The sequence below is a fragment of the Synchiropus splendidus genome, chromosome 9 (assembly GCF_027744825.2).
Source record: "Synchiropus splendidus isolate RoL2022-P1 chromosome 9, RoL_Sspl_1.0, whole genome shotgun sequence".
NCBI classification, from domain to species: Eukaryota; Metazoa; Chordata; class Actinopteri; order Syngnathiformes; family Callionymidae; genus Synchiropus; species Synchiropus splendidus.
In genome coordinates this window covers 11,269,087-11,282,937 of record NC_071342.1, presented here as the reverse complement: position 1 = coordinate 11,282,937, position 13,851 = coordinate 11,269,087, and the positions used below count along the sequence as shown (strand labels likewise).

Sequence of the window (13,851 nt, the reverse complement as noted above, 5' to 3'; positions counted from 1 at the left end):
CTGGAGTGTTTGGTTGCGTCAGTTAGATATTCCTGGACAGAATCAATGTCTGGCACTTTTTTTTTTCAACAGCTCGGAACACAGATTTTGATCTTCCTTTCGTAATCTCAGAATGACGTGCACGGATGCATGAAAATCGAGAGCTTGCCTCAGGTCTTTGTTTGTCTAAACACAGCTGAAAAACACGACTACTCACTGAAATCTCTGTTTAAAACCTCAAATATGTATCTTAAAAAAATACCTGTTGTCTATTTTCACATCCCAGGACAGATTGAAAATGATTTGAAAATAAGCAAACACGCAAATTCTCACAAACATGTTTGGGTCCATGGGATTCAAGACATAGAACAGAGGTAAGGCATACTAATTCAGAGTTCAAGTTAAGTTATGAGTGTGTATCTGCTTGACAAACAAATACAGGATTTGTATCATTATACAGTTGTCCACATCCCTCACTTGGCGAGTAGAGAAGTTAGTCATTGTCCGGACGAGTGGAGATGTAATCTCTTCATTTTTTCCCCCCAAATTCTTCTTTGCGGTCACCTCCCACAAGACATGGTGACTAGTAAGCAGTCTTGCAAAACTTCAACAGCTCTTCAAGTCTCTGTTCTGCTCTAGAGTGCCATGCCAGTGTCGTTCTATGCCAGTGTGCTATTCATCAAAATCATTCTCCTTGCTTGACCCTGAATTTATGGAAGTAGTGAAGGGGATTAAAGTTGAAAGCACAATAGAGTGCTACCTTCTGGCGTCACACTTATTTCATTGACATTAATGCAGCTAAAGCAATAAACTACTCTTTATATATTATTTGACAGGAACTAGGACAACTTTTTTCATCAACATAGTAATGAAAGTAATAACAAGATAATTACCTTTTCCTCACAATTGCTCCATTTTTAAGGGTTAATTTTTGGGTTGCAATTATAATTAATAAAACTGTAATAACAATGGCAACAAAGGTGATATACTACCATCAAAATAAAATAAAATAAAAAGTGTTTTGACAATTGTAAACGTCACAGGGTAGAATGCAGGAGAGCTCATGCTGCTTGGGATGAAATAGAGCCTTGGGAACTGGCACATGGTAAACTGCCGACTTAGCTATAGCAGCTTCTGGTAATCAGGAAGGTGGCGGAGATTAGACATGCAAGCAGGGAAATGAGCCCTTTGCAGGAGCTCCAACAGACACGGATAAGCATCAGCTTGTATTCCTTCAGTGCGACTTGTTCTTCACAGCTCATGTGTGCACTATAGCAGCCAATTACATCCATAGAATGAATATAAAGTAATAATACTGAGAAATTACAACGTGGATGGGCACGAGCAGTTTCACAATGCTGTCAGGTGTCTTTCTAGTTTCTATAATACATCAGGACTCAAGGGATGAAACTAAAATGGACAGGAAACCAATATAGTGAACCAACATTTGGAGTGTCTGAGAGAGACATCATGGGTCTGATTGTCAATACAATTTTTTGGGACCAGGAAAGACAGTATTTTGTTTGCTAACTGCCCAGGGAAAAAAACAAACCAACAACTTAAACGTGAGCAGACAGTGAATCCATTATTTACAGTACCGGTGATAATCCTGATTCTGGTCTCCTTACTCACTTTCCCCTGGCTTCACTCCTCCCCCCGTCATCTCCACTCTGACAGTAGATGTTTTCATTCTTTCCGACCAGGTGAGGGTGTCTCGTATGTTGGCTATCACTGTCAGCTCTGCAATTATAGGATTTCAGCTCCTAGAAGAGGGCCCGGGGGCCCGATACAGGCGGAGATGCGTGTTCAGTTGGGAGGCCCCAGGGCCGCGGCCTGAGCTGTGATGTGAAGAATGAGTCACAGCTCGGTGAGACAGCAGTAGCCCTCGGCAGGACGATGCCCACGGCGGCCCTGTGTCACATCAATAGCTCGGGCAGGTAACGTCTCGGCATTTCCTGACAAATGATATGTGGAACATTTCTTTTGGCATCAATCAGTGCAATGCAAATATGACAAAAAAGTCAGCGACTCTAACAAGGTTCCTCTTATCACTGTGTTTTCATTCTGCATGCAGGTCAGCTTCCCTCCTGCGCTACGCTGACACTAAAACACACAAAGGCACACATTCAGGCGCAAGACAGACACATTCCAGCGGCAGTATCACTGAAACACAAACAGGAGTGTGTGTGCGGCGCATTCCAAGGCAGGACGTGTGTGCGCTGCTGCTCGTAGGCTGCGTTGGCCTCCTTTCTACGGGTCAGAGATTCGTGGTGAGTGACCACCTTTTTAGCTTTCCGCCATGTTTGTTTTCTGAAGACAGTGTCATCCATTCTCTAACAAGGAACTAGACACAGCAACAACAAAGAGCGCAGGACCCCCCAACTGACACATGCAGCAGCAGGCAGGAGGCCTCAGACACCACGCTTCCACCATGTTGTTAACAGCGTGGAAGTTAGCTGGCGTCCTCGTACATGTTCTTCAACTGTATATGACCGAGGGAGCGTGCATTGATTCGGGTAGACGTCTACAAGCAAGTGTGAGTCCTCTGAAAGGACATGCAGGTCCATGTCTGCCCCTGTTTACATGTAAATGCAGTTCAAACTTGATGGCCTGTCGATGTCTCTGTGTTGATGTAAGTGAAGGCATGGGCGTTCATGTTTACAGGGTTTTAAATAATTTGACAGACAATTTTGAATTCCTGATATTTGATATTTAAGCATTACTGTACATGTCATTCTTCCTCCTGACAACTTTATCCACATGAATTAAACCATTTACCTCACTGGGATTTGAACACATAAACCTTTGGCACCATTTATTAATATATTTAACGGAAATGAGCGACACTGTAGTCGAAGGGAGCACGATGGTGATTCAGAAATGCGAGTATTCAAGGGGAAGAGAAGGCACTGACCACAGGATTGAGCTCAGATGCTACAAACCAAAAGAGATGCTTGTTTGAGATTCAATAGACACATTCAGATTTGAAAAAAGTGATGATGTATGAATGGATGAGCCTGACGGAAAATAAGGATCCTGACCTGTGCAATACCAGCGAGGGTTCTACTTTCTGACATTGTTTATTGAACGTACGTAGATGGACCTAAGAGCCATTGACAATATGTCGATAGGAGGAGAAGTCGTGTCCATAAGTTTTAGACCTACAATTGTTTGAGGGGACAATCCACACTTATAATAACCATTATAATCAGTGGGTCATAAAATGAGGAAAACGTGTGACACCACAGTGTTTCATGACATTTTTATGTCACAAAAGCTAACGACATTTTCTATAACAGAATAAAATATAAGTCAGATGAAATGTCAAAGGTATTACAGGAAGAGTAAACTCACCCTGCATGGAGATGTTCACAGGCAGTTTGATCTTCTGGTCAGGATTTTTTATTTTTTTTTATCTTGAGCCACAATGTCTGAAGTGTAAAAACACTTGACAACATCATGCTGGCACGTTTTTAATCCTGCCAGCTGAGATGGGTGGAACCTCAAACACAAGTTCTGTGGTCCACTATTTGAAGTGATTGATGTGGTCATTTGGTCTCCACACCAGAGCTTCATACAAATATTCACAGCCAGAAACAAAGACAGGATGGAGAACTATTTTGCACTCTTTTGGACTGAATAAACATCGAAATGCCATCCGGTCCAAAGCCTTTTATTTTGACACGATGTAACGTTGCTTCTGCACGGATGTTCGGCCGTTGCTAAGGCAGTTTGTAGCGCTAACGTTCTTCACGCAAAGCACAAGTCGAGGCAGAGAAGGATATTATGAAGCTTTGTTTTGTTTTGGCTTAATGTTGGAGGTTATTATCGCAGTGGAGCGTGAAAGATCAAGAAAACCAGTGTAACAGGATGGAAATATTCAAAATACAATAGTTAGAATGTAAGAAATAGACAGAACATCCAGGCGGTTTAAGGGTATCACGAACATCCTGAACAGGCCTTTATCGCCTCGCTGGCATGTCCACAGAGGATAAGCATATTTGGGTTGCATGTTTCCTCCTTAACTACATTTCCCCGACATCGTAGATCACAGACAACTTGGCCCTTGAATCCCCCTGTTAACACTCATATATACAAACACACACCTGCTGGGACAAGGCCGTCTGGGGGTGAATTACAGCTGACTAATTTATGAGACCCAAGGGAGGGCAAAGGGCAGGGGACCCAGACTGGCGTGGCTTTACTTCCTCCTTTCACCGTCTTCAGGATTGGTGTAAAATAAATCACTTTTCCTCCTTATCTTTGGTTTCTTTATTAAATTGTAATGATAAAAGGTCAAAGAAGCTACAACGGAGAGCTGAGGCAGAAGTGGGTGGGAAACTGGTGCTGCTAAAGACCCTGGTCTCCAGGCTCACCCCTGGCCTCCTCACTTCCTCCAGTGAGACGGCGCTGTCATCCGTCACTCGTTCCTCGGCAGCGGTACAATAGCCCAGTCTGGGTCCTGGCTACTGACACCATCACACGAGCTGCTGATAAGACTCACCTTCCGGGACTCAGACCACGGCTGTTAGTGACAACACAACAGTTCCAACGACCAGTTCTGACTGGGTATAAATAATAAGGGGAAAGACTGTGATATCACCTTGACCAACTGATATCTTTATTCAACAACAGTCGTCCTTGATAACAAACCTTGAGAAAATATGGAAGAATATTTTTTATATCCTGAAACAATCATATTCAACCACTGCATCTACATTTGGGTATTTAATCTACACACTTTTAAGACATCGCCAAGTCTTTTGCTTCATGAATAAAAATGTCCGCCACCCTCTGCGTGACTGCTTCATTTGACTTTTTGCCAGCAACTCTTTCAACATGACTTTTCTTGTTTGCTCGTGTCTTGCCGCAAATAAGAACTTTGTGTAATGAGACAAACTTAATATATCACTTCATTTACTTTGCTCAATAAATCCAAATGTCTCAGAGCTGAACTGGCACGGGTATCCAACTTACTAAAACACCCACCACAGATTCCTCTTTTCTGCAGGTTTACAACTCACTAAAGAGTCAATTCTTGGCTTATGTAGAAAAACCTACAGACGTGAGCATATATATCCAACACCTGCTTCACCAGTAAAGCAACTTTTGTGGACGCATAGGTCAGTCTTCTGTGGTACATGTGAATGAGTAGGCGTTTCATTTGAATCAAGTGTTTCCTCTCCTCTATCACTGTTTAAGTGCCCAGAATGGCTGTGGTTAGGATGAGGACGGCCGGGGGCGATGATCGCAAGCTCGCTTGGCTTCCTCACTTGTAATGTTATTCACGAGTATCACAATCTTACATGCTTTCCTGAGACTACTTTGTGTCTGCTCAGTGGCAACCAAACCATGACTGTATGTAAAACAAAACAAAACAAAGAACATTCCAGAACAGATCAGAGCGTCCAACCATTTGAATAGTTTGACACTCCATAACAGTAATTGTTCTTGGTGTATTTATATTTTTTTGGAGTATATTTATTCGCACTGCAATAGAGTTCACGTGAACAATGAAATAACAATGTTAATCTGAGTGCAGATTTGAAATGAAACATGATGTTAGCCATTCGCTGTTGGCTTAAGCCTGTCCTCAATTAGAATCAGAATCAGAATCAAATTTATTGCCATGGTCAGTGGGGAGCCCACCAACTAGGAAAGTGTATGAAGTGCTGACAGAAGAAATAAAATAAAATAAAATAAACGACAATGGCTGATCACAAATTCAACAGTCTGACGGCCGAGAGGAAGAAGCTGTTCCTGTGACGGGAGGCTCTGGTCTGAATCGACCGTTCACATGTTGCAACAGTCCGGTGAAGTGCTTCTCACGGCGGGAGGGACACTGATGGCCTGATGCAACATGCTTCACCCTAAGATGAGGATGTGTCTGTAAGTTCGAGGGATTCCTCATGTGGAGAAGTCCTGGAGCACACAGACAGTTAGCATGTTGGACGAAGAATGTTATAAGTGGAGGCATCAGGTGACAGGTGAAGTGGACCAATGAGGTTAATGGATGTGGTAAATGAGGTCATGAAGACGATAGGTGTGACTGGGGACGATACACAGGATTGATGGTGGCTTGCTTGCTGGGTAATTCTTATGGCAACACACAAAAAATCCTAGATTGGAAACTGCTGCAGACAGATTGTTGATCACTTATGAATCACACATCCAATGAAAAACACTTAAAGATCAACATGAAACTGTCTATGAAGGTTTACCCCAGTGAAACCAGCTCCTCTTCTTATTATGAAAGCTACAGTGAAGGCCTGTTTGATTGACATCTGATGATACTGCTGTTATCTTCAATCATTCAATTTCTGAGGAAGAGCTTCACGCTGCACAACAAGCGCAGTAGTCAAAAGGTGTATCAGACATTTAGAGTTGATCCAGTCAGACAGCTGCTGGCTACTTAAGAATATAAACAATCAACTCAGCAAAAATGGGTTTGCGACGACATGAACATGTACGTGGCGATAATTGCATGTATCTGCGAGCTGCAACTTACAGGTCAACATCCACGCTGTGGATGACTGGCCACTAATGGAAACAGTAGAGAAGTTGGGTGCCACACCAAGAATATAATATATATATATATATATATATATATATATATATATATATATATATATATATATATACACACACTACGGATTTTTAGAGACATCTCTCTCTCTGTCTGTCTCTCTCTCTCTCACTATATATATATATATATATATATATATATATATATATATATATATATATATATATATAATCTCTCTCTCTATATATATATGTACATATATATATATAGAGAGAGAGATTTATATATGTCTATAAAAATCCCAAGTGAATGAAAAATGGGCATAAAAATAGCTCATTGTGCATTTAACAGTGTGTAAATGACATGCTGTCGAATGTTAGCAGCGAGACTGAGTGATATTGTGGTACTGCAACTATTTACACCTGCCACTCAGCGGGGAGACACTGCTTCGACAGGTTTGTCTGCACAAGATATGAGGAGACAAGAGGAAACTTGTTCAGCGACGCAGCAACTCCAAATACTGTATCCCTGCAATATAACCACCAAATATTGCCTCACGAAAAGGACTATATCTGAGGTGCGTTTGTGTGTGTGTGTGCGTGTGTTCTCGTCTGTGTGACCTGACCTTGCTTATCAGACCAGATGAAGATGATGTATTGGGGGATGTATTGAACGTCCAGCCGCTCCTCGACACCCTCCCAGAGTCTGGGTTTTGTTACAGGCAGGAAACAGACTCTTCCGCTCCGTAAACACGCTCCTCTCCTCGGACACACGCGGAGCAGCCGCTGGCACGCAAGGACACCGACTGCGGGCGCGCTCCCGACTGAGTGCGTGGGAGTGCACGTGCAAGGTTACGGGATAAATTCCTCCGCACAAAGTACTTAAATTCGAATACTTTAGCAACTAAAATGATTAATGGCATTTTAAAAATACTTCATTTTAATATTAGAAAATGGGTGGGACAAATAAAAATGAAATTTCAGAAATACCTCTAGTTTAGCAGACTTTCCTGTGACTTCTAAACTATTCATGTAATTAAATTATTATTAATAATTAATGTACTATATTTATAAAAGACGTTTTAACACTGATCCAATGATTCGCCTCATGATTTGTCGAAAAAATAATGAGAAATATTTTATGACTGGATGAGCGAGCTGTGATGTTTACAGTGTTTGTCTCAATTTTTTGTCTCAATAATCGTGGAATTTTTTTTTCTCAGAAGTAAAGACACGTACAATAAAAGAGAATGTTATAAGACGATCTGATGACCATGTCACCGAGTGAGCACCTTAGCATTTGCTCTTTATTCCACGGACACATTTGCAGAAGATGTACTTGTGTTTGCTGCCTTTATCTGGCTCAATGAACATGAAGGTCAGTACCGTCTGAAAGGGGAGACCAGTTAGTTAAAACAAGGGGTCGGCTGCGTGTGCCGCACCCTGAGGGAGTTTAGATTTCATTGTCCAGATTGCGGACCCCAAAATGTATCATTTGTCTATTAAAAAACTGCATTCAGCATGATCTGAGAACCTGAACGTTCAGCTCACATGTGGTGAGCAGCAGCAAAGTTGAGTCAAAGTTGAGTCAAAGTGAGTCAGCTGAGAAGGTGATGGTGAGTGAAGGGAGTGTGCGGTGAATCAGTGACGGAAAGTTTGAATTTTGGACTCCAAAGAAATGACATTGGATTGAGTGCTAGCAAACACTGATGCTCACATTCTTTTACATTCATCAAAGTCTAGTGCCTTCTTCCCATAACAGTGATTCCAAGCCATAAGATAATACTATATACGTTTTCCTACCCTGTGTTATTGACCCCCACAAACATGTCAACTTATTAAAAAAAAAAAAAAAAACATGTCAAACCCTTGTCCAGTTTTTTTTCTGCTGGAGTTTACATTCATTGTTTGGCTTATTAAATCAGTTTTAAAGGGGGATTTACTGGGTTATGGTATCAGTAATATGTCCCACCTTTACATTCAGTGAGGTCAACATGAATACAACCAATTTTATTTTAATGTATTTTTTTTTAAGTCAGTGAATACTATACAACCAAACACTTGTTTGGGTTGCATTGTTTCTAAAAAAATATTGCTAAAGACAAACATTAATGCGACATCGTGTTTGCTTATTGGTGACGCGAATATTTTCGCCCGAACTTTCGTTCACAAGAATCGTTTACTTATCCACGATGCTGAGATGGCGAGCCACCGATTCACTCATCCCCTCAGGAATATTGTCGTCTGGGCATTTAAATAAAGCCCGACCATCACCATTCAAGACTTTGTTTTGGAGACGCCACTGACGCGCTAATGTCCATTTCTCCGCAGGGTCTAATTCCTTTCCCTGCATTTGCGCTCAAGTGGTCCATTTAAAGAGTCTGGGGTCTTCGGAAAGGAGCAGGACGATGCTCTAATCTAAACATGGACTTGTTGATGGCGAGCGGATGAGATTATAGGATCGCTCTGCTTTTCTTTCCACACGGTTGAGGAGAAATGGCCCTTCGAGGCTGGCGCCTGCACTTGGAGGCGTCGCGGAGGGGTCTCGTTTCAACACTCGGGGTCTTCAAAGTGCGAGGATTTAACAAACTGGACCGTAAACAACGCGTTAACCTTCAGTTTTCTTTCTCTCCCCTTCAGTCACGTACAAAACAATATTAATAATTTATTACGCAAGCGATAACGACTTTGCGTCAGTGAGGTCATATTACAGACATGTTGCAAATCAAAGCTTTCAAACATAAAAAATACATAACTTCACGGGAATTCGCAAAATATGGCTAAATAAATTAGACTCTTAAATGATTTTTTTTCGGCGTTTATTAATTTTCAAGCCTGGATCAAACAAGTTAAATAACTGCTGCCGCACATACACTATAATAACAATAATTCGGTGTAATAGCATCATTTAATCGCTTCATTTTCGACACAAAAATATGTTTAGATAAATTATTTTATAATTATTTTGTTCTTGTCGGCAGTTTCATTCATGTTTTCAAAGCACAATTACCCCATTTTAGTCATCATCTTAGGACACACACACTTTGTTTGAACTACTATTTAAGTAAAGCATAACTAAAACACTAGGATATTTCTAATGTTTTTAATTCTACATCAAGTTCTGGTTATGAGTGACACAACAATGCGCCCGCTAATTATTGCAATACTCAAGTTTTTCCTCCATCTACCGACTAAAAGGTCTTAAAATATAACAGTCACGATTGTGGGTGTTACCCTCCTTTGAATCCCTTCCCAATTTCCCTCCGTCATATTATCTTATCCCTGGGAAAGGAAGTGGAGATATGCCTAATCTCCAAACAGTGATGATAGAGAAGAAGACTTCGATGTAGACTTCGATTTTGGCTCAAAATGGATGCGGCACTTGCCACTATCAGTTTAGGAGTGGTGCTGAAATATGTCATTAATGACTCTAATATTGTGTGAGTGACTCAGTCATGAGGGAATCTGGACGCATCACTCCCTCCCTCCCTCCCTCCCTCCTCTTCAGCTCCTCTTCGTGCGCGCCGGGGCGTCACTGAAAGGGAGAGGAGCGCATCTTGGCCGACCTTCTTTAGATAAATGAACCCAACCAAACAGGATCGACCTCTCCCTCCCTCTGCTTCTCTTTGTGTCTATTTCCACAGTTGATCGACACAGAAACAAAGCAAATGTGATGTCTCGTCTTCTCTGCGTAAAGGACAAGCACCGCGTGGACGTTCTTCACTTTTACGCACGAATCCTCCTTGACTTTTAGACAGATTGTTGCTGTTTCTGCGTCTGTTGAGTGTCTCGCTGCTGGTGGGGATCATGCTTCCCAGTCCGGTGATGACTTCGTCCACCACGCCTTTTTCGGTGAAGGATATTCTGAAGATGGAGCTTCAGCAGCAGACTCAGCAGTTCATCTCCTGCCTCGGTCCTCCTCTGGCTAAAGGCTTCAGCTCCCCATCGCCTCCTTCCTGCATGTTGGCGGGCAGAGACAGTCCAAGTCCACTCAGCTCGGTTCTGTCCGAGACTGAAGATCGGATGTATCTGAACTCGGTGCAGGAGTCAGGGATGACTGTGGAGATGTTCGGCAATCAGGGTCCGATCCAGACTGGAGAGCTACGCATGGACGCCGACCAGAACCGCAGTAAGTACAGAGACTCTTTAATTCATCGTCACTGTAACTCAGTTTTGAAGTATTTTCTGTTACCTATTTGATTTTTTAAAACGATTCAATAGATGTATTATATTATTCGAATTATAATAACCATATTATTATTATTATTATTATTATTATTATTATTATTACATTTTATTGTACTTTATTATGACAATTTGTTTACATTTTAGAAATAATTTGTGCGTCAATTTACAAAGCGACAACAAACCAATACGCCTCTTGTTAATATATCATACTATTACTCTTATGTTTGTTTTTATATTAAATAGCGCCAGCTATTACACCTAACCCATCAGATTTGATTCATTTCTCACGCTCTAATTTGTAGTCACGGGTGAGGATTAGTTCTGACAGATTTGTGCTCTTTTTTAAATATTGTTAGTCATAAACTATAACGTAATTATCAAGGAATCCATTTACAAAGTTACGAGGTCCAGTTCTAGTGCGAGATTATGCGTAACCCGTGGTCGTATTTACTGATTTAAATTTGAATTTGAATGCAAACGTTTGACGGTTTAAGAAGAGAATGTGGCTTCGTGAACTCGAATCCTAATCCTGAACAAGTTTGAGTTGTTTTAGGAATAAATCTCAGGTGAAGTCACATAATCTGTTAATGGCTTTTGTAGTTCCGTTAATGATTTACTACGTTAAACTCCCAGTAATTGTGATCAGGCTTAAAACGGTAACAGTCCTGCTTGAGTCATTTCTATTTACAAGATAGATACATAAATCGCCTTTGATATTTTCAAGATGGCAAACAGGAAGGTTGATCATTCTGTCGAAAGGGAGTGCGCTGGATTAGTATGTGGCTATTTAAAATTGGGGATCAAATTGAATCAAATGTAATATCTTAGTTTTGCCTCATATTCATGGTCGGTCCACGATGAGAATCTTTCTGCTATGTGAAACTAAAAAAAAAAAAAAAATAAAAAAATCAATATTATCAAATCAAGTACCAGAATACAATGAAATATTGTGGTGACACACCAATGATTTATTTATATATTATGACATGTTCATGCTTCAAATTATAATCTTAGTATACTCTAAAAACAGTTCATAATTTTGTAACGAATGATCCATCATATGATGGTCATAAATATTAGAAAGAAATTGTTCTCCTCGTCAAAACTCAGAAAAGATAAATCACCTATTCAAATACATTGCAGAGTAATTTATTAGTGTAGCAAACGAAATATGAGTATTCGACTATATAATACTGAATTTTGAAAAAAAAAAAACCATTTGGTACGTTTTCTTATTCAGGAAAATTGGAATCTACTTTTTTTCCACACAAAGCCACAAACTTTACGTGATATCAAAGGCCGCCACGTACAAGTTTGCTTGTGATAATTTATTTGTTATTCTACGCAAAATTGAGTTTGAATATTATTATTGATTTGTGATGGTTAAACCCGGGATGATATTGCAGGCTCTTCGCAAAAACCTCAATTTGATTGCATTTTTACAGAAAACTGCGGGACCCTGCGTGGAGACTGCGTGGACCCAGATTCGGAAAAACCTACGGCCAAAGCTCACAGGACCCGCAGGAAACCCCGGGTTCTGTTCTCCCAGGCGCAGGTCTACGAGCTGGAGCGTCGCTTCAAGCAGCAGCGGTACCTGTCCGCCCCGGAGAGAGAACACCTGGCCAGCTCCCTCAAACTCACCTCGACCCAAGTCAAGATCTGGTTCCAGAACCGGCGGTACAAGTGTAAGCGGCAGCGGCAGGACAAGACCCTGGAGCTGGCGGGTCACCACCACCATCACCACCCTCCACCTCCACCCAGGAGGGTCGCAGTGCCTGTTCTTGTTCGGGACGGGAGGCCGTGCCTGGCTGGGTCTCCCAACTACAACACGTCGTACTCAGTCGCAGCGCCGAACCCGTACAGCTACAACTCCTATCCGAACTACAACAACTACAGCAACTACTCCTGCACCTACTCCAGCCTGCCGCCCCTGCAGAGCCCCAACTCTGCCGCCTTCATCAACATGAACATTGGCAATTTAGGAGCACAGACTCAGAACCAGGCTCCTCAGGGACCAGTGGTACCGGCCTGCCAGGGGACTCTACAGGGCATCCGGGCCTGGTAGCGCCACAGCTGGACTGAACACAATTCGGAAGATAAAAATGGACCTCGACTGAACCGTGGCAGAACTTTTCTGAGCCTGAACATTAAATGTGGATTTGAATGATGAACAAAAATAAACTTTCAAAATCAACAGCTTCTTCAGTTATATTTGTTGATCATTTAACATCACTGTTATTGAATTTATATTTAAACACTGAAATTCTGTGACTCAGAATATTCAGGAGTTTCCTTGAACACTTAATACTTTATTTTAAAACTATTTTTACATCTTTCTAGATAAATATTCCGTGAGATTTTTTTACCCAGTTGATTAAACTTGAGACAGCGACCGTGGTTACAGCTATTACTTTGTTTCTAATTATGATGCTATATCTGCAGGGGAAAATGATCCTTAAAATGTTTTATTTGGGGATATTTTCATATTGTTACTCAATATTTTCTCACCCCTAACATCAGACTTGACTCGTCGTCCAAACATGTCAATACCGTCACATTTGAATCGTTAGCATCTTCAGATATTACTTCCACTTCACTTCTCGGTTTCGACTTCTAAATTCTTGTTTTAATTTCAACCTCTCCATACAAGGACAATTATTTTAAATAATAAATTTGAAATAATAACAATGGTCCTACTTCCATAACCATAATCCGTAACCCTTTCCATCCCCAGACTAATCTTACTTTATTTTAATTTGCCTGCAGTCGTCAAACATGGACCTGCGGAACGTAAATCCACGGAACCTAAATAAAACATAAAATATATATATTTGATGGACGTTTTAAATACATTTTCTACAAGTTTACATTTGACAAGTGCAGTTTCCTTGTATTTACTTTGGAAAATCACTTATTATTTGACATTGAATTGTATATTTAATCAATTCTTCTGTCTCGGAGGTAGAGGACATTATTATCGATAAATGATTATTTTAAGTTGTAATGATCACGGTAAAATATTATTGTTCTCATAAAAGTGGCAGTTGTAGTAGCTGAAATATTATTACAGTGACACACTTGATGACATGTTCTAAAAACAGATGAACAATGATTTAAATTGAAATCGTTTGGTTCTAAATTGTAGTAAAGACTTCTTGA

General features: G+C 40.8%; 1 protein-coding gene across 1 annotated transcript; it reads left to right on the top strand.

Moving 5' to 3' along the window:
• Positions 1-10,103: 10,103 nt before the first annotated feature.
• On the top strand, positions 10,104-12,873 carry nkx2.3 (NK2 homeobox 3). Its single transcript, XM_053875480.1, has 2 exons — positions 10,104-10,633; positions 12,138-12,873. The coding sequence occupies exons 1-2, from the start codon at positions 10,312-10,314 to the stop codon at positions 12,755-12,757; spliced, it is 942 nt and encodes a 313-aa protein (XP_053731455.1). The 5' UTR covers positions 10,104-10,311; the 3' UTR covers positions 12,758-12,873.
• Positions 12,874-13,851: the final 978 nt, after the last annotated feature.

Bases quoted from the DNA above. Each gene is read 5' to 3' on its own strand.
- nkx2.3 (XM_053875480.1), top strand. From the start codon at position 10,312: ATGCTTCCCAGTCCGGTGATGACTTCGTCCACCACGCCTTTTTCGGTG. The intron at 10,634-12,137 runs GTAAGTACAGAG...GCATTTTTACAG, and splicing joins GGACGCCGACCAGAACCGCA to AAAACTGCGGGACCCTGCGT.